Consider the following 21,457-nt stretch of genomic DNA (forward strand, 5'->3'; position numbering starts at 1 on the left):
AGACCTAATCAATGCGTGATCTGAATGGTCTAATAATTAATAGGAAGAGATGAGACAATCAGTAGTAGCAACTCTCGTTGGACGTGACTATACAAGATTTCTTTTACCGCAGAATGTTTGAAGAACATAATTTAGCTTGAGATGGAAGCCAAGCTTATCACTGCAGCATCAACCGCGAGACTAAGCGGAAGAGATCTAAGCAACGCGTGATCTGAATGGTCTAATAACTAATAGGAAGAAATGAGACAGTCAGTAGTAGCAACTCTCGTTGGATGTGACTATACGAGCTTTCTTTCACCACATAATATTTGAAGAGCATAATTTAGCTTGAGATGGAGGCCAAGCTTATCACTGCAGCATCAACCATGAGACTGAGCGGAAGAGACCTAATCAATGCGTGATCTGAATGGTCTAATAATTAATAGGAAGAGATGAGACAATCAGTAGTAGCAACTCTCGTTGGACGTGACTATACAAGATTTCTTTTACCGCAGAATGTTTGAAGAACATAATTTAGCTTGAGATGGAGGCCAAGCTTATCACTGCAGCGTCAACCAAGAGACTAAGCGGAAGAAATATGATCTGGATGGTCTAATAATTAATAGGAAAAAAAGAGGTAATCAGTAGTAGCAACTCTCGTTGGACGTGACTATACGAGCTTTCTTTCATCGCAGAATGTTTGAAGAGCATAATTTAGCTTGAGATGGAGGCCAAGCTTATCACTGCAGCATCAACCACGAGACTAAGCGGAAGAGACCTAATTAACGCGTGATCTGAATGGTCTAATGATTAATAAGAAGAGATGAGACAATCAGTAGTAGCAACTCTCGTTGGACGTGACTATACGAGCTTTCTTTCACTGCAGGCAGCATCAACCACGAGACTAAACGAAAGAGACCTAATCAACGCGTGATCTGAAGGATGTTATTAGAGATATAAATGTCTCATAGAACTGTCTTTAAGAACTCGAATCCAGGCCCTTACAGCATGGTAAAAGCACTTTTGCCACTAGGGCTACTGCACTTAGTGGTATTTTGGGGAGTTGTTGGACTGCTACCTCTCCTGTTACTCTTTAATCCCTTCTGAGATTAATTCTGTTAATAAATTCTAATGGACTTCCATGAATATTGGTGGATTAACCTCGCGACTTCACCAACTCTTACAACATCAATCAAATTAATTCTTAAGTAGCAGTAGAAGAACAGTAGACACAGAGGACTATAATTCAAGACTCAATTTTAGGCCAAATTCTCAAGTGTAATCCTCGTAACCTTAAGAGTTTGTCGTAGTTCCCATATAAAACGAGTTTAACCAAGTCCCCTTAGCTTCAATTCTACAATTTTCATTAGTAATATTCAGACTTAGTTCAATTACAGTTTCCAAGTTATTTTACCAATCCCTTTGTTTTTATTTAGTCAGCATCCAACTATAATTTGGAAAACTGTAACACCAAAATTTAAGGATCCAGAATTAACAAGCCCACCAAAGTTAATTAATGAAGAAGTATATAAACGAGATAATAAGAATTTAGCTTAATTAAAGTGTCGAGTACGAATTTCAAAATTTTAAGATAAAATCATACTTATGAAAATGTTTAAATTAATATTTTACCATTCGTAAAAATCGTTAGCACCTTAAATTACAAAATCAAAAAAATTTACAATCTGTTATCATTTATATATAAATGTTTGAAGTTGAGTTTGGGGCTGGACTGAATTGCCTTTCATGGATAAACAAAATCCATCCATTTGTATCTATGGGAATGAAATTATTATCAGATGTCACAAACTAGTTTTCATTTTGTTTTAGCCAATATAAGGATGTAGACACCTAACCTTTCTGTTAGCTTAAAAACTAATTTATTGTGAATCATATGTCAAGAAATATTGGACGCGATCAGATATTTATTTTTCTAAGCTAGTAATTAGAACCATAATATTTTCATGAATTAAATTAGTTGTAGTTGGAACTTGGAAGTGGAAAGCAAACAAATCAACTTGAAATTCAGAGTTACTCTCTTTGTCTAAATTCATTACTACACTTAAAATCTAGGCATCAACTAATGAAATCTAGCCATTAGGAGAGAAGGAGACTGCCAAAACTTTGATATGAGAACATATTCACGTCCATATGCTTAAATAGATTGACAAGAAGCTTAAAATGTTGCAAATCTGCGACATTTGAAGCATGAAAATTTATAGATTTGGGCAACAGAATTACCAGTAAAATCTGGATGGATAACATTTTAGTAACAAACTAAAAGAACTAAAGGTCCAAAGAACCTTAACCATTATGGGGAATCCTTGACAACTTACAGAGAACCTTCACCTACTTAGTCCTGATTCCATCACTCAGCAGAGTTCTTCCTCCTTGTGAGTGTGAATCACACAATCGGCGGTTGGATAGGAAACACAAGTCAATAAATAACCCTCCTCCATTTGATTCTCATCCAGGAAGGAACCATCAGACTGATCAACTGCACCTGACACCATCTTCCCTGCACAAGTAGAGCAAGCCCCAGCTCTGCAAGAGTAAGGCAGCTCGACTCCAGCATTCTCAGCTGCATCAAGAATGTATGTATCATCAGAGGCTTCAAACTCATTCTCTTCACCATCTGGTCCAATCAGCTTCACTTTGTACACTGCCATTGATGCTTTGAAGTTTTGGGAGCATTTCAAGCCAAAAGACTTTGAGATGCTCCTTACTGATCCTAGTGAACTTGGACTCTTGATAATGGTACTAGTTAGCTGACTCTTGGGTGCAGTTTTCAACATGCATTGAGAGGGAACCCTCACAGTTGCCATCTTTAACCCTGAATTGAAAATAGCAAAGATCAGTTGGTTCCTTGGAGTCTCTTAGCAAGAGAAGAATTTCTCGTATCAGACGTCTCTAACAGCCCTCTTATAGGAGCTAACATGAGATAATGAGTCAACATGATAAAAAAGCCTTCAGAGGCATAAAAGAATATGAAATCAGAGTTGCAATAGAAGGGACTCGATAAAAGGAGAAAGAGGAAGAAGAGAAGCCGAAGAAAGGTTCCACAAGTACAACTCTGAGCAAGTGGCTGCTGACTGCTGGCTCTCATACTCTTATAAAAACACAAGCACAGGCACCCTTAAGTAAGGGGTGGCATTGTATGCCTCACATATATTCACAAAAAAATGGAACTAATTAATCCATTTTTACAAGAATAAGGCAATTTATGTTTGGAGCATTATGAGAAGTGGCAAAACTAAGAGCTCTCTGCTCTTCACTCGAAGCTCCATTTTATAAAAAGAATGGCAAGGAAGCAAAGGTTCTTCAAGCTTCAAACTTATGCTGCAACCAGAACATTCTAGAATGAAAGAACTTCACAAGCCATCATCTGCCATAGTAGTAGTACTTGGCTATCTAGTATCCAAGGAATTTGATTGACATAAGGGATCTGTAATCCTAAAATTATAGAGAAAGAAATAAAAGGGGTCTCCATAGCATGAGCTAGCCAGAATTGACCTGGTTAAATATGCTGTAACATATTTGTCTTCATAATAAACAAAATTGGTAAGCAAGATCTATGTGACTGCTATGAGGGAGTATGAACTTCATACATGTGTGAACTTGATACATGTGCAGCAACTGGACTACATTTTAGAGTTTTCATAACTCGGCATGTTTATCCTGTTCCTTATTTTCTTTTGTTAAGGATGCCCATACTCTTCTTCTAATAATATTTCATATTAGTGTTCTAAGGATTAGATTTTTACAGGAAGTTAATATCCTAGAGGCCCTTACAACAATTTAACTAAAAAAATCATGTGATTAAGACTTAAAAAAATCTTACAAAGGTAACTGCACCCAAGGCCAAATACAATCAAATAAACTACCACATGCATTTTTCTCCATAACATCCTACAACCAATGTGTACAATGTGTGCACAGGCACATACCACACAACTTAATTCTCCAACCTAGAGCCTTACTTTTGCAGGGCCATATCTAGACAATGACATATATAAAGAATGTGTATGTGAAATCAAAAGGAACTCCAATAGTTGCAAATATTAGCATCAATTTGAGTTTCAATTGAAAGGCAAAATGTAAACTAACCAAGAAACTCTCCTCTAATTAACAATTACATTTAGCAAAAATTGTGAATCACCATTTACAGATAAAAGGTGGCAAGTTTGAAATGGGTCGAGACCAGGTAATTTTTTGTCAACAAAATATGAGGAAGCTGCACAGTTCAATATCTTTTAGACGCTAAAAAAAATAAGAGAACACATGAAACAAATTTCATCTAAGCTAAGCGCAAAGGTAGAGTCAACTACTTATAAGGCCCTCAGAAAGTATGCCGGTAAAAGGTGTCAGTAATATCATAGGAATGTTGGATCAGTGAAAATTTTGAGAAGAGTGTGCTGCCAAAGATCAAGATTTACGCTTTCCATACATGTATTCACTTTTTGGAGTAGTGAAGGACATAGATGGATGCCATAAAACTGAAGTTACTAAAGGCTTAATTTGCTAATCTCTCCTAATAATATCTCCGTTTCTCCTGCATACCTGTTACAATTCTCACTGGTTTCACTAAATTTTTGGAGCTTTACCTAGCTGAGATCAAGAATTGGTAATATAATTGAAAATATTACATTTACAAAAGACAACTTTTTTGAAAGGAAAGGGAAATGAAATACTTAAAGCATCAATGAATCGATGAAAATTGCAAGTTCAAAAAATAGGTTGTAATTAAAAATCCTTTAACCTTTATTTTTTTGGTTTTAAAACAACAAAGATTCAGAATACAAAAATTTCATTTTCAGTGTAAAAAAGAAAGAGCATATACCTGAAAAAGATTCAACCTTTTGTTTTTCTTGCCCACAAAAAACAACATATGTTTAAGTATGAAAACCCACTTGTGAAAGATACCCCTCATCCCCATAATATCTAGCTCAACAAACAAACAATCTAAGCTTTCACAAATCAAGTAAAGAAACAAAACTATGTAAAACTAAGAGCAACCCTAGTTAGATTAGCTCAAAACAAATAGATCTAACAAATACCCAATAATCTATACACCTAAAATAACATGAATACACACAAACACATCGAGAGAGAGAGAGAGAGCTTACAGAATAGAAGAGATCAAAGAGAAATGAGCTTACGAGAGTTCAATAAGCAAATAGAGCTTATGAGCTTGATGGCAAGCGGAAAATACGAGGTGGGTCGGATTTTATAGGTGAAAACAGAAGGGAAAATTTGATGGCTTTTGGAATCTTTTGAGAGGCAGACTGGCTTTAGGCGGCCATACAAAGAAAGATGCCCACTTTGCTAAGTGCCAAAAATGTTTCTCACGACCCGGCTGCTTTTACTTTATTTTATTTCTTTTTCTTTCCTTTTTAATTTTTTTCAAAAAGGAAATTCTTGAATCCAGCTTGATATGTTATTCATACATTTTTGCAGCAAGAATATATTTCCTCCTTCAATTGTTAATTGGAAGTCCAAGAATTTGAGGCTTCCGATTCAATATTTCTAAATTTTTGTAAGAAAAATATAAAATTTCTTGATGTTATTAAATATTACAATGACTTGAGTATTTAATTATTATTTTTTTGCTGTGACCAATTTCTTTTTTCAATTCAAATTGCTCAGACGATCCTTAATGTATAATCCATTATCTTAAGATATGTTTGATTGGTAAGTTCTTTTATTTTAGGTATATACTCTCTTTTTATTTTATTTTATTTAAGACAAATGTATATTCAAACTTTGACAACAAAATTTAAGTCATAGATTTAGTGCCCATCCAAAGAATTCATATATGGAATGGAAGGTAACAATGATATTTGACCAAGAAAGAAAGAAAGTTAATTGGCAACCATAAATTTCAGCAAAAATCAATACTATAGATCTCTTTCTATTATTTTAGTAATCAAGAAAGCAAAATTCATTACCATAGGGATCTCTCTCTTAATTTAATAACAAGTGTCATCAAAATATTATTAGATATTGAAAATGATGAAGCACCCCAAGTTGGACTGTGAGGTCGCACAGCCATTATATATGTATAATATTAGACAGTTAATATAAATATAGAGGTCAAATTGCGTAGGCTCCAAATAAGGTTTGTTGAGCATAACCCCAACTTTATATGGGTAATGAATGATTTTGCTTGTAATTATGGTACCCCTTCTGATTAATATGAGTTTAGGGCAAGTTAACATGAATATTAATTTGCAAACTATTTTAGGGCAAGTTAACAACACAAGAGCATCAAAAGCCGCCATTTTTTCATCTTCAGTAATGAGCTTTTCGCAGGCATTGTTGGGCAGTGTGTTATTGTCCATGGTGTGATGTATCTTAATATACATATAATATATCATGTCAGTTCTGAATTCTCTGTTATTTACTACTGCCATTCCTTTTCTTTCTTTTATGAGTTCAAGTTTGACTCTTTATAACTTTAATATCCGAATTGTAAATTTGTGCAGTGCAATTTTAATATTATTTTACATCGAATGATGTCTCATCTAGTATAAATTTTATCTCTCAAATGAAGATAAATTTAAAAATTATTATTAATAAAAAAAATAATATAAATAAATTAAAATATGAAGTGCTGCACTACTAATGCAATTTACTAACAGTAAAACATCTATTTAAATTAAAATAATTCTTATAAAGACTCGACTAATTTGCTCAAAAGTAGCTAATGTACAGCTGATTTATTTGCACAAATAAATGACCAAAATAAGCTAACAGACTCCTATTAAAAATGAATAAGTTGACAAGTTCAAACTAGCAATAAGTTGCACTAAATTCTGAAAGCCTCCCCTAGTGCAAACTTATTTCTCAATAACTCCAAAAGCCTTGCGAAAAGCTTCAAATTTAGTTTGGGCAAGTGTTTTAGTAAATATGTCTGCAACTTGCTTATCGGTTCGTATTTTATGTGACTCAATCTCTTGAGATAACACTTTCTCATAAACAAAATGGTAATGGGTTTTGATGTGCTTGGAACGAGCATGAAATACTAGATTACCTGCAAGTTTTATTGCACTTTTATTATCACAATAAATTTGAATTGGATGACTTTGAGTAGTCACCATTTCTTGAATAAGTCTCCTTAGCCACAAACATCCTTGAGTAGCCATTGTAGCTGCTATATATTCTGCCTCACAACTAGAAAGAGCAACTGTAGATTGTTTTTTACTACACCAGGAAATCGCAACAGAACCTATTGTAAAACAGAAACCTGATGTGGAGCGTCTGTCATTCACGTCACCAGCCCAATCTGCATCTACAAAGCCGCTCAAGGAAAATGACTTAGATTGCTCATACATTAATCCATAACTTAGAGTGCCCTTGATGTAACAAAGAATCCTTTTTGCTGCAGTCAAATGAATCTCACATGGTTGATCCATAAATTGAGAAATAAAAATGCAATATCAGGTCTTGTGATAGTTAAATAAAATAAACGACCAACAATTTGACGAAAAAAATGTTGCATCTTCCAAGGACTTTCCTGCATTTCTAGCTAACTTGAGATTAGGTTCCATGGAAGTAGTTTTTACTCTTGAATTTCCCATAAGAAACCTTTGAAATAAACTGGCTGCATATCCTTTTTGAGAGATAAAATAACCATCACATTTTTCAATTTTCAAACCAAGAAAACAATTAGCTTCTCCTAAACTTTTCATTTCAAAACGAACTGATAAAGCATCTTGAAGATATCATCACTAGTAATAATCATATCATCAACATAAAGCAAGAGTAAGGTGCATTCAGTGGGTGTTCTCTCAATAAATAGGCTCGAATCAACACTTGAAGATTTAAAACCATAAAAATCAAGATATTGAGCAATCTTACCGAACCAAGACACCTAGGAGTTTGCTTGAGACCGCATAGCGCCTTCTTAAGTCTGTGCACGTAATCAGGATATTCCTTAGAGATAAATTCTTATGGCTGCTCCATAAAAATATCACGATCCAACTCTCCGTAAAGGAAAGCATTTTTCATAACGAGTTGCCATAATTTCCAGCCTTTACTAGTAGCTAAAGAAATGATTGCCTGAACTGTTACCATCCTTGCAACCGGACTAAAAGTCTTATCATAGTCTCGACCGTATTATTAAGAAAAACCACGAGCAACAAGGTGAGCCTTGTATCTATCAATCGTACCATCAGCCTTTTTCTTCAACTTGTAAACCCACTTACAAGTAATTAAATCGGCATTATACGACTTTAGTACAAGCTCCCATGTGTCATTCTTTTAAGTGCTGAAATTTCGTCCACCATTGCATTTTCCCATTCTGAAATGCCTTTAGCTTCACTGTATAACTTCGGCTCATTTTCATAAGAATCTCCCATGAAAAAACAAGAAAACATAAAATTGATTCATTTCAACTACAAAATCAGACAAGTGACCTGGTAGCTTTTTTTGTCTCAGAGAATTTTTTTCTTATAATATTTGTGATGGCCTCTGTATTTTCCTCAGATTGAATGCCTCCCTCAATTGAAGAATTACTTATTCCTAATGTAGAGTCATCACGAAAGAGGGCAAGAGTAGTTGTACTTCTGCTGCCATTTGCATCATCTTTGTAACATGAAACTTCATCGAACACTACATCACGAGAAATAATAACCTTCTTTGTTTCCAAATCCATACATCTCCAACCCTTCCTATAAGTATCAAAGCCAACCAAAATGCATTTCTTGGCCTTTGGGTCAAGCTTAGTTCGATTGTGTTTCAATACATGAATTTAACAAATAGACCCAAAAATACGAAAATAACTCACATTGGGTTTACGATGATAGAGCAGCTTAAATGGTGATGATTCTGTCCCTGGCCATAGAGGTAGCCAATTTACTAAATGGCAAGCAGTTTGAAAAGCTGCTGCCCATAACCCTCTTAGAAGACTCCTCGCAGGTAATCAAGACAAACAAATTGATGTAAAATGAGCTAACTTGCGCTCAGCCACCCCATTTTGCTACGAGGTTTCTGGACAAGTCATTTGACGCTGAATTCCATGCTCACTACAGTAATCCATAAAATTCTTTGATAGAAATTCCCCTGCATTATCCGTCTGTAAGCACTTGAGTTGCAACCCAAATTCTTTTTCTACATCATGCATCATGCTTAAACTAGATAAACTTAGAACTTTTGTGTTCTAAAAAGTATACCCAGCTGAAACGAGAGAAATCATCCACAATTACCATCACATAATGAAGGCCAGTATAGCTTGTTGGTCCCAAAAGATCGGAATGAACCAATTCCAATGCTGCTGAAGCTTTACTTTTTGAACTTGAGAAAGGAAGACGATGAAATTTTCCATATTGGCAACTTGGACAAATCTCATCATGCTGAATATCTTTAAAAACAGGAACACCATTAAGAAGTTAGTTTGTGGATATTTTCTGCAGCAATTGAAAACCCACATGATCCAAGCGAACATGCCAAAGCATTGAGCTTGCATTATGACTTGCCTTTTTGACATATTCATAATTTGCAGATAAAACATATAAAGATTTTGTAATACCCGAAATTTTTATATATTTAATAATTAGTTTCTATTTAAGTTAATTTTAGTTTTATTTTTATTTGGTTTAATTTGAAAAGATTTAATGAAAATTTTAATATTAGTTAATTGAATGAATTATTTTTTCTATACCTAATTAGTTGAAATTTTAAGAATTAATTAAGTAAATTATTTGAAGGGTAGAATATATTTTTGGTTATTCTAATTTTCTCCCAATGTATATGTATATATATAAATAAAATTATATATTGGAAAAATTATGGTAGAAATTGTAAGAGATGTTTTTATAAAAGAATTTTAGAAAAATTGGTATTTTAATTGATTAGTGGTATTAAATTTTAAGTTGGAAATTTATTATTTAAATTAATTTTGTGTTAGGACTAAATTGGAAATTTATTTTGGAATAAGGATTGAAAGCATAATTTTATTTTTATGGGGCTTTAATGGAAATTTGTAAATAAATATGTCGGTCAGGGGTATTTTTGTAATTGTGTATTTCCAATAACTCTATTTAGCCCAAATTAAATAGTTAGAGATTCAATTGAAAGGCTAAAGAAAAGTTTAGAGGTTAAATTAAAATTTTGCTGGATGGAATTGTAAGTAATTAAGAAAGTTGAGGGACCAAATTGTAATAAGAAAAAGTTCGGGGGCTAATGTCGATATTGAAGGGAAAGAAAATCGGGGAAGAAGGAATGAGAGAGAGAGAGAGAGGAAGCGGAAGAAGAAGAAGGAGGGGGCGCTCAGGCGTTGGTGGCGGCTGGGGAGAGGTTCTGGTGGCCTTACACATGGTGGCCGGAAGTTTCACGGTGGAGAGAGAAAATGGAGGCAGCCGAGGTTTTTGGGCATTTCCAGCGAGCTCTGGCGAGCAATGGATGATCAGAGGAGATATCCCGACTTTCCTCAGCTCAAGCTTCGAAATGGCACCGGTTTCGTGACGATCGGACTTCATTTGCAAATCGACGGTCGAGATCGTCCGCAAATCTCTCTGGATGATCGGGTGTCAGATCGGAAAATCGGAAGCTGGGATCGTCATCAGCGCATCGTTGTGAGTCCGATGGTGTATTCGGATCGTCGATCGGAATCGATCGGCCCATTGATCTTGGAAATCCTTTGATTTAGAATTGTGCTTATTATTTTGTGTTGAGTATTTAATATTTATGGGTCAAAAATAATTGTCTATCAGTTTGCCTGCCTCGTATTTTGTGATGTATGGCAGAGTCGGGAAATAGTGAAGTTTGGGGACTCGACTCCCGTTGTTTGAATTGTTGAATATTTGAAGTGTTTTCTGGCAGGTCTTGGACCCGTTTTTACGGGGGGTTAATGTCCGTATTGTGGGGGAGGTTCTGCCGGATTTTCGGTAGAATTCTCCCAAGTTGAGATTCTTAGACAGTCAGTCCTAGGAGTCTAAACCTAGGATTAATGATCGATTGTTTCAGCGTTTTGATAAATTATTTTCCGTGACTAGATAGTCCGTTTGTTCGGCTCGCTCCAACCGAGGCACCGGAGCAGAGTTAGGAGGTCGCCAATCTGTGAGTTAAAATCATATATCGCTTATGCACGTGTCATGCATAAAATTTGATTTGTTAGTGTGATTATTCATTTGCAATTTCAATTTTCATTTAATTATTATTATTATTTGCATGATGCTTTTAATTACCATTTAAATATATTTTTCCTTTATCACTAATTTTAATATTGCATGATGACTCGGGATGGGACGGCAGTAGAACATAGGAGTTGGATGAGTGTTCCAATATAAATCTGAGAGAGATGAGATAGAGAAAGGATAAATAGGTAAAGTTTTAAGAAAGAAAGATTAGGATCTGTCCTGGTCGAGCATCGCTCTCTGGGCTTAGTAGAGTGTGGTTGCCGGAATAAAGGTCCCTGGTTGAGCATTGCTTTCCGGAAATTTAAGTGACCGGTGGAGGTAAGGTCCACAGTCGAGCTATGCTCTGGGCCAGTCTTATTGGATAAGAGAGCCGAAAGGCTAAGATCGAGTTAAGTGGCCGATTTGGAGGTAAGGTCCCTGGTTGAGCTTTGCTTTCCGGGTGCCGATCTGTTGGAATGAGAGGTTTGAGATGTTAGAGCTGAGGTTAGTTGAGACATAAGTGTTGAAATAAATCGAGATGTTAGAGTTGGGATTAGGATTCTACTGAAGTACTCCGTCCCGTTGCATGTGGAATTATTTTTGGGTAAGCATGGCATGACACGTATGGTTAGCATGATTTATTAATTATTTTAAAAATTAAATAATGTGATATTGAGATGTTTGAAAATTGTTTTAGATATATGATTTTAGTTCACTCTCGAGACTGATAGTCTCCATTTACTGTTTTTCAGATTCGTGACTGTTAGTCTTCCCGTAATTCTTATTCAGTAACCCGACTCCTTCATCATCGGGTGGTGTTTGATTTGGTATGTAAATTGGTAAATCTTAGATTTTCCACAGTAATAATAGTAAGGATATCAGTGGTAATTTTCTGTAGTTTCGGGTCTCGCCTAGTTCTTCTGGCAGACCGATTTAATTGTGTAAAATTTAATGTTACTGTAAATTGTGATATTAATAATAGTAAAATTTGAGTTAAGGTTGGTTTGAGTTAGTGAGTGTCAGGCTTACTACGGGATTCGGTGCCACCCATTCCTAAGGCCCACGGATGGGGTCGTGATGATTCTTTCCTTTCCACAAAATGAACATCGAAGAATGTGTTTTACGTTAGAAAGAATTTGAACATCTTTAGGACCAAAAAGAACATATCTTCCTGAATCTGTTATTTGCATTACAGAAGCAAGATTTTTCTTTGAACTAAGAACATGATAAACGTCCTTGAGAAGAACACTCACATCATTCAAATCTCCTTCTTTCGTCACAGGATGCAGTGAATTATCAGCTGTCACAATGACCTTCTTCTTATATCGTCCACACATAGAAGAGTTTCATTCCTAGTTGCATGATGAGAACAACCAGAATCGACAATCCATTCCTCGCTGTAGTCAATAAAAGCATGAGCATCTGGAGACACATCATCTTGATGCTCTCCTTGGAAGTCACATTTATTGGTTGGTCAAGAACCTTAATGGATAAACATCGTTCCCAATATGGATATGGAAACTCGCTGCTTTCATGTACAGCATTTGCTTCTGTTTCTTGCATTTTGACTCGGCAATTTGACTTAATATGGCCTAGCTTCCCACATCGATCGCATACCACTCTCACCCGACAATCTCGTTTGAGACGTCCAGGTTTTCCACACCTGTAATAAGCTTTAAATGATTTCTTTGACGACTCCTCAGTTCTAGATTGATTTCTATCACTCGATGAAGGCTTTGAATAGAAATTCTTTCTCCTTTGATCTTTGACATACAACACATCTTCTGATTTTGGAGAAAGCTTGTTGCTACTGGTCATTTGCTTAATCAATGCTTCCTGATTAGAAAACAAATTTTCTAATTCAATAATTGAAGGCTAATTTGCCCACCATTGTATTGAAGAAACAAAAGGCATCAGATCTTTTCGTAGTCCATGAATAAGATAGCGTCGCAATCGTGCATCACTCACCGGCTCCTCCGCATCTAATTCTGAAATTTCAAAACACAAATTCTTTACTTTCAAGAAATATTCTTCAATAGATAAATTACCTTGAGTTACCATAGCTAGTTCATTCTCAAGAAATTGCAATCGAGCTGTATTTTTCTTAGTAAACAATTTTTAAAGTGTCTCCCACACTTACTTTGGTTACTTCAAATCACGAACATGATCAATGTATTCCTTGTTGATCGCAGTCCGTAAAGCAAATAGAGCTTTGCCACACTTGATCTTCCATTTTCGGCGTAAATCGGCATTCTATGTAGTATCTGCTGGGATCATTGTTTCATCACCTTTAATAAGATCCCACAAATCCTGCCCCTGTAAAAAAGCTTCCCTACATAACTTCTAGTAATTATAATTATTACCAACAAGCTTTTCTATAGCTATACCCGAAGAAACACTTCCACCATTCATCTTGGTTGAGTAATAATATCAAACATTTGATTATCAGCAAGCTCCGATACCAAATGACACAAATTCTATCTCTTAAAATGAAGATAAATCTGAAAATTATTATTACTCAAAAAAGATAATACAAAGAAACTGAAATATGAAGTATTGCACTGCTACTGCAATTTACTAACAGTAAGATATCTATTTAAACTAAAATAATTCCTATAAAGACTCAACTAATTTGCCCAAGAGTAGCTAACGTACAACTGATTTATTTGAACAAATAAATGACCAAAATAAGCTAACAGACTCCTATTAAAAATAAATAACTTGACAAGTTCAAACAAGCAATAAGTTGCACTAAATTCTTGTAAATTTGTGTTTTTTCAAATAAAATCTGCAAAAAAAAAAAAATAATAATAATAATAACAGCTTTAATCTCTATTCTCTACATTTTAATATGAGGTAGATACTTCACCACTAGACTTTCAAGGCTCTGTTTGGAATTGCTTGGTATTGAGAAGTATGTTTTGAAATATTGATGCTATCAAACTTAAAGTTGGGTTTTCAGGGAATTTTGTTGTCGGTAGAAACAATAGGGTTTGCTAGTTTATGCATTTTATGGACCTCTAATACTAATGTATATTTGTTGTCTTTTTTAAATTTTCACAGTAATAATGAAATTACCTCTTTTGATGGTGTTCAGTGGAGGTCCACAGGGTCCTGTGGATACCCAGTCCTGGCGCAGGAATTAGTAATCCTAATTACCTAATTAATAACTTTAGAGATGCTCTTGATGATTGTCAATCATCTAATCTTGGTTTCTGAGGTTCTTGGTCCTCTGGAACAGCCATATCGCCTCAAAAAGAAGAAAACATAATTGTTTCCACTATGAGGCAGCTTTTACGGACAACGAGGAGTGTCAAAAAACATTGTTCGAATCAATTCCTTGAAAGCTGTGGCGGAAAATTAGAGAACTAAAAAGGAAACTTGATTTTCCTATATAAAAAAGAAGTATGCCGACATCAAATATTTAAAATGATTGGATAAAGAGTGGTGATAAATTAAAAACACCAAGTTCTTCTATCACAAAGCTACTAGCAAGAGAGCTTGCAATAAGATCAAAGGTTGTTTAAATGATTTGGGAGAACGAAATGATGGGATGATTCTTAGAATATTTTTGCCTCCTCAAACCATTTGGATGAGGATATTAACATGGTTTTGCACAAGGTTCGCCCTTGTGTGACTAAGAGCCATAACAGAATGCTTGATACGACTCGCAAAGAAAAGGTGCAATAATATTTCAAATGCACCCTACAAAGGCTCCAGGAAAAGATGTCTCCTTGCTTTATCCAAATTTTCTTGAATCTGTTTAGATGGCATTGCGGTAGCATGTATGAATGTTCTTAATCGTGGAGAAGGTTCTGTTTATATAAATTCCACTCTCATCAAATTGATTTCGAAATCAAAAATACAAATAAGGTGACTGGTTTTCGACCTATTAGCCTTTGCAATATTCTATATAAGATCATTGTCGAAGTTCATTCTAATAGGCTTCGCAAAACTCCCGCCCAATGTGATTTCAGAAAATCAAACTGCTTTCTTAGTCAACAGACTGATTACTGATATTGCACTTAGTGGTTTGAGTGTATTCACAGCCTCAAGAAATGGAAAAGAGAAAAGAAACACGAAATGACACTTATGTTGGATATGTAAAACCTATGATCGTGTCAAATGGATTTTTGTGGTTCGTATCATAGGTAAGCTTGGTTTTTCCTCAAATTGAATTTCTAAAATCATGGCTTGTATTACTTTAGTTTCATATTTTTTTTCTTATAAATGATAAAGCTAAAGGTACTCTTATCCCCTCTAGAAGGCTCCAACAAGGAGACCCTCTTTCACCCTTTCTTTTTCTTATTTATGCAAAAGGGTTGTCATCATTGCTTAAGGAAGTAGAACTTAGCGGCTAAATCCATGGCTCTCCTGTGGTAGTGAAGATGAACTCACTGATATAAAACATGCAGAGAGTGAAGATTTGAAGCTAGAGAAAGAGTGAATCAACTAATGGAAACAGTCTTTAAATAAAACATGTCTAGCTCAGAACTGCGACCGCCAATCATTTGGCATTAGCAATTGCTATCTTTCCATCAATAGACCGAAGGACTGTGGCAGCCATCTACTGTTGAATCAGCAGAATGATCATGTTAAACATAAGTGCAGACCTCTTCTGACATGCACATACCAACAGCATCACTTGTGATGTCTGTGCTACTTAGAAAAACATATGTGCTAAAAGTGTTTACTGCCCTTACCTTCATTACAATTCTTTATACAAAAACTCCATGAATCAGAGGTTCGATTTCATTCTTCAGGTATGTAGTATTTAAAATTCTAATTCATAATTTAAGGACTTCTTTTTTAGCACTTGTTTCTGCTTTCTTTCAACGGGACTTTTAAGATCAAGGAAAGAGGGTTCAAGATTTGGTGCTGGCTACTCTATGATTCAATTCAATTGATCAACAAGATTTATGCTTGTGACTTCCTTTTTTTCCTCTGAATTAGGCATAACATGAATATAAATGGCTAATGCTAGGCATAACAGTAAACTAAACGGCCAAGTTGTTTATACAAGCTCAACACGAGTCATTTTCAACTAAGGAACCATATGATAGATTATGAACAACTTAAAAGATGAGTATGGAAAACCAAGCCAACCCAGTTAGCAAAAATTGTAACAAGTGTTAAGAGCTTGGAAACTGCAAAAACCTTTTAGATGCTTAAGGTGATTTTCACAAAGACTGCCATCGCCCACTGGCTCAGACACTCATATTGTCGTTGAAAAGCCAGAGTAGCGCATAAAGTAACCACTCAAATGAGAACCTTTCTTAAACTAGTCAAATAAAATGCAGTTGGGTTTTGCTGTGCAATGTAATTGCCTGCCACCTACAATTCTTTGGACTATACAGATTCCAAAGGGACAGGGATGACCGGTACAAAATTTATTCATAAGGGGCTAAGAGGTCGTGCTAACTTTTCTTTAGAACTCCAGAAAACATACGATACAAAGTTCATCCATGTTGGCATACAAACGTCCAAAGATGATGGCAAAGGAAAAATAAGAGGCAACATCAAGTTTAGCTCAACTACAAGGTTGGCAGAAGAAGAGCTAACTGCGGGGACTAACATAGTGTACGAACTTATAAGTAGAATAGTGAAAGATGTAGAACACTGAGTATCACATTTCCTTATGCTGGTTCTCAAGCAAAGTGAAGTCCGACAAAGAAACTACAGTTTTTATTAAACGAGTAACATCCAAAGGCTCCTAAAAATCATAACTTTCTTCAAAATGAAAATGAGAAGTGAAAACTCATCTGCAACAGCAAAAATTACCAATTATCAGAACTTACTAAATCTGACTTGCCCACACATGCACCGGATGCAACTATTGCTTTAGGAAAAGAACATATTTTCCACACTAAGGTTGCGGAGGAGAGTTGAAATAACCAGTGCAATATGAGGTGGCATTAAAAAGAAACTCATGTTTAACATTACAACTAATGTTACTAGCAAATTCAAAAATAAAACAAAACGGATCTGAACTGATAGCTTGAACATTCAATACAAAAAACAAAACCGTTATATAAGTATCAAGAAAAACAAGTACAAAAGCAAACTGAGAATCTCCTTAAAAGATTCTCTGCGGAGTTCCCATGGTGGTCTTGAGGTTGAGACATTTCACCTGATTTCCATTACAGAAAAACAAATCAGAGATTTTTATGTTTATTCAACACATTATTCATTATATACATATATGTAAACAAAATAAAAAGAAAAGAGAAGTCATTTAGCACTCACATTTTGCCAGTTCTTTTTTAACAAACTGACAAGAAAGTTGACAGACATCTGAACGTTTTGGAACACCTGCTTCTCCTCCATAGAGCAGTTGCCAACAGCCACTCCCATGCAAAGCACTTTCTTCAATTGGAACTTCACTGTTGCTTTGGTTTCATTCACTTTGGACTCCAGAGATTCTTGGTGAGTCACAAGGGTAGGGAATTTTCCTGAATTTCCAAACAAATGAGACAACACCGTAAGAAAATAATACAAATAGAGAAAGCCATCAAATATTTAAGCTAAGCTACTTGCCTGCCTTGTTCAAACCAGGGCCCAAAAGGCGAGGAATCTGCTTGATGACAGATTCCGAAGCCAAGAAAGCATGGTACTGCTTTGCAAGCTTCTTAACAAGCTTCTTATTCTTATTCAATTTCTTCAAAGCTTCGACATCCATCCATTGGAGACCTATTGCCTCGGCCTGCCCAAAAAAATTAAGCAACAAGCTTAAAATCATTGTTCAAACTCCAATGAATTCCAGCACCTCCTATCTCAAACAAAAGCAATCATATCCAAAATCACTTTTAACATTCCTGCACTACAATGACGAATAACAAAATTGTAGAGTAACTAGACCAAATAAACATAGCATGCTCAAGACATCAAGAGTGGAACATGATCACCCAGTTATTTACATAAGATAACATTGATAGTAAATACAAAGGAGTCACCCATATAAATACAGCAGATTAAAAATTTGACATGATTAGATAATCAAATGGTATGGCCAAATTACTGTAATAAAAATTAAAAGATCATATAAGCCCATTAACCTATAAAACTATCAAATGGACAGCACAGTGCTGCATATCACCAAGAAAAGATGAAAAGCAAAAAAATAGAACAACTTGCAATAATATGCAAAACCAAAGTAGAACAGAGGCAAATTTGACATGGTCCTTCATAACATAAGAATTAGATCAAAGAAATCAGAGTAACATAAGAGTTGCCAAGGGAGCAAGAGAAATATTAGCTCAAGATAAAATTTAACATTGATGTCCAAAACCCAATTCAATGTTCGGGACCAGAAAACCAAAAACTGTTACCCTAAAAGAACGGATATATTTACCTAAAACTAGGGGCCATACTACTAGAGTTTATTTAAAATCAAAATTGAGAATCCAAAATGTGGATGTTGCAGAAACAAAAACGACATCGATAAAAAGCTCTAGTAATAAGGACACCAGAAAAATACCTCCTCAACGTGCTGAGCATCTCCAAGCATACAAATTTTCATTTTAGGGCGGGGGATATGTGGCAACTTCACAGAACCACTGAAACGTTTGTCCTTTTGAGGATCATAGTTCTTGAGCCCAATCTGGAGCTCAATAGTCTCAGTAAACTTACGCTTCTTCTCCTTGGAAGCAGCCATAATAGTAGTGATTGCCTCTCTCAACGCCTCACTCTGAAGCTTACTGCAAAACAAGAAACGAAAATGTTCCAGTTCCAGATCAAAAGAATTACACACTGAAGAGAACTCTCAAACCTTCCTCTAACCATAACGTAGGCCATTAATCACATAAATACTTAAACGGACATTTGAATCACACTAAAGCACGCCTTAGAGAGAAAATTGCACTATTCCTGTAACCTTTAATTGTTTACTAAATAACAGAAACCCAAATCCATTTGGATACAAAAACACAAGGCTCAAACATTAAGCACAATCTAAAACTCTACAAATCCAATAAACACTGAGGTTTTAGTGAGAGCAAATATACAATTTATGCAAATATACAAAAATTACGAGATTTTAATGGCAGCATTGCAATTAACTTGTCATTAACAACTCCGAAAATAGAATAACAAATGAAATCACAAACAAGAAATCTACAAGACAAAAAGGTCAGATCTTTATGCGAATACCTCATGACTTGAAGCTTGAAAGAAACAGTCTTGAGAAGTTTATAGCCCTGTAAGAACAAAAGAACAATAATAGAGCGATAAGATTACAAGAATCAAAGAAATTTTCCAGGAAATACAGAATCGAGTGAGAGGGAGGAGAGAAAGAAAGCGAGACAGTACCCACCAAAACCCTAGCAACAAGGAAACGGTGCGGCTAAGCCTATCTATTTATATAGGTGGTGCTCCAATAAACCCTAGCTTTCTCCTTTTTCTTTTTCTTTATTATTGAATATTGGGCCGGGTAGATTCAGCGTGAGTTTGTAGCTTTTATGGGCTCTTCTGTGGGCTCTGAATCTTATTCATTTAAATGGATCAAAACGAAAGCCCATTTCTGATATTATTTAATTTTTGTAATTGCTTAAACGATTTTAAGATTTATTTTTTAAAAATTTAAAATTATATATAATATATTTCATGGAAACACTGAAATTTGTCATGGTTTTGGTTTCTCCATTCTCATTCCTATAGTTTTTATTGAGGATGAATATCTTCATGACCTTCTTGTTTTAGATTTGATGTAATTAGATTATTTGAGCTATTACTATCCTGTAAGCTATTAATACAGCTTTGACTCTTAATTGTTCTTCCTGTATCATTGAGTCTGCAGTCGGTAGTGTTTGCTTTGGTGGGGATTCAACCCACTGGGCTATTGTGTCTGTCTCTAGTTACTATGCCAGAGGAGGCGATCAGTCCGGGTAATGCCTTAAAAGAAATCCCACAAAGACCATTCTCCTGCTATACGTCTCTTTCAATTAGTTTCAAGAGACCTCTCAGAGCAGGGGGATAGATTGTTTGTCATCAAGGTAAACGCGACTTTAGAGTCCTCAGGAAAAGCCCAAGGTTTATATCAAAAATATACCAGAAGAAACACATGCCTAATTATAGATGGTCGTCACATGTTTGTGAAGATTTTCACTTTGACCAAAAACAAAAGAAAGAAATTATTAGATTTTTGAATGAGTTTTATGTATGTTTAAAAGAGCTTATTGTTATGAAAAGCATGAAAAGAAGAGACTAAGAAAAGTCAATCTTATATGTATAAGGATATAATACTCCAATACTTGGGGAACAAAAAACATCAAAAATTTAAATGGTAAGGATTTATATCATATGCAAATGGAATTTGAGAATGTAATTATGAAATTCTAATAAAAAAGAGGTGATTCTGATTCTGATCGAAAAAAATATTTTAAAAAATTGGCAAGGCACAAATTCCAATATTTTATCATAGTATATATATAAGTAGTATTTCTTTTTATACGCGTTATGCATATATATTATTATTATTATAAAAATTATAATTTTAAAAAAAATTAATAACGTATATAATATAAAATTTACTAAAACTATCTAACTATTTTATGAATATATTTTTTGGGCTTATAGTAGGACTTCATGTGTTATTATATATTTTACTAATTTAACAAATTAAAGTTTCTAGTGTTTAATAATTCATTAATTTACTAAGCACATGAATCATTGAAAATTCGATTGTCATATAAATTCAACTATAAAAAAATATCTGAAATATTCAAAATCATCTTACAATGAGGAGCAATATAAAAAATTGAAATTTGATCTAAAACTCTTAAATAGCCTTGTTTCTACAACTAGATATATTCATTTTAATCTTCTATGCTACAAGGAAATTACCCCATTTCAATAAGTTGATGGGAACGTCAGAGTCTTAATTTATTTGCTTATTTATGCGTATATCTACGCTGATGCAATGCATCTTATAATATAATATATCAATGATCTTTAAGCCTAGTCATATTAATTAATTTTTCAAGAATAAAAGAGATACCATTATTGGTTAAATAGACAAATGATAACATCTAATTACTATAATGCTTTTGACTTATTCTAATCTATAAAATCATACTTCTTTGTATATGAATTTCTAATAGATTTATATTATACATAAATACATAACTATCTCATTTTATGCTATACTTAAATTAATAAGATGTGGGTATCAGATGACTGAAAATATAGACCTTTTTAATGTTCTGATGCTAATATCAAAGAAAATTTCAAAAACTAAAAATTTAAGCTATTAACTAAGACTTTTAAGAAATAATTTTTATTTAAAACATCTCCTGATTGGAATCAAAACAAAGGAATGTTGGAGATTAATACTTGGTTACGAACACTAATGTTGCAAAAACATT

At 34.6% G+C, this 21,457-nt stretch overlaps 3 protein-coding genes across 5 annotated transcripts; all 3 read right to left on the minus strand.

The window, feature by feature from the left end:
- Positions 1–2,143: 2,143 nt before the first annotated feature.
- On the minus strand, positions 2,144–5,335 carry LOC8271921 (ferredoxin, root R-B2). 2 transcript variants are annotated; one of them, XM_015722187.3, is made up of 2 exons: positions 5,139–5,335; positions 2,144–2,812 (listed from the first exon to the last, which is right to left on the minus strand). In XM_015722187.3, the coding sequence occupies exon 2, from the start codon at positions 2,802–2,804 to the stop codon at positions 2,352–2,354; it is 453 nt and encodes a 150-aa protein (XP_015577673.1). In that variant the 5' UTR covers positions 2,805–2,812; positions 5,139–5,335; the 3' UTR covers positions 2,144–2,351. The 2 variants fall into 2 exon arrangements, with proteins under 2 accessions (XP_015577673.1, XP_002523809.1); XM_002523763.4 differs by having other exon boundaries at positions 5,106–5,330.
- A 1,483-nt stretch (positions 5,336–6,818) lies between these two features.
- Positions 6,819–7,394, minus strand: LOC125370921 (secreted RxLR effector protein 161-like). The gene has a single exon (XM_048378376.1). The coding sequence runs from the start codon at positions 7,392–7,394 to the stop codon at positions 6,819–6,821; it is 576 nt and encodes a 191-aa protein (XP_048234333.1).
- Positions 7,395–16,987: 9,593 nt separating this feature from the next.
- LOC8271919 (60S ribosomal protein L10a-2) lies at positions 16,988–19,497 on the minus strand. Of its 2 annotated transcripts, none has more exons than XM_015722174.3 (6): positions 19,408–19,497; positions 19,245–19,291; positions 18,574–18,793; positions 17,634–17,799; positions 17,343–17,548; positions 16,988–17,226 (listed from the first exon to the last, which is right to left on the minus strand). In XM_015722174.3, the coding sequence occupies exons 2-6, from the start codon at positions 19,247–19,249 to the stop codon at positions 17,173–17,175; spliced, it is 651 nt and encodes a 216-aa protein (XP_015577660.1). In that variant the 5' UTR covers positions 19,250–19,291; positions 19,408–19,497; the 3' UTR covers positions 16,988–17,172. The 2 variants fall into 2 exon arrangements, with proteins under 2 accessions (XP_015577660.1, XP_015577659.1); XM_015722173.3 differs by having other exon boundaries at positions 19,404–19,494.
- Positions 19,498–21,457: the final 1,960 nt, after the last annotated feature.

Source organism: Ricinus communis, chromosome 8 (genome assembly GCF_019578655.1).
Source record: "Ricinus communis isolate WT05 ecotype wild-type chromosome 8, ASM1957865v1, whole genome shotgun sequence".
NCBI classification, from domain to species: domain Eukaryota; kingdom Viridiplantae; phylum Streptophyta; class Magnoliopsida; order Malpighiales; family Euphorbiaceae; genus Ricinus; species Ricinus communis.

Excerpts from the sequence above, each read along its gene's own strand:
- LOC8271921 (XM_015722187.3), bottom strand. The coding sequence starts at position 2,804 with ATGGCAACTGTGAGGGTTCCCTCTCAATGCATGTTGAAAACTGCACCC.
- LOC125370921 (XM_048378376.1), bottom strand. The coding sequence starts at position 7,394 with ATGGATCAACCATGTGAGATTCATTTGACTGCAGCAAAAAGGATTCTT.
- LOC8271919 (XM_015722174.3), bottom strand. Across the intron at positions 17,800-18,573 it reads ATGCTCAGCACGTTGAGGAG|GCCGAGGCAATAGGTCTCCA; the intron begins GTATTTTTCTGG and ends TTTTTTGGGCAG. Across the intron at positions 17,227-17,342 it reads TAAAAAAGAACTGGCAAAAT|GTGAAATGTCTCAACCTCAA; the intron begins GTGAGTGCTAAA and ends AATGGAAATCAG.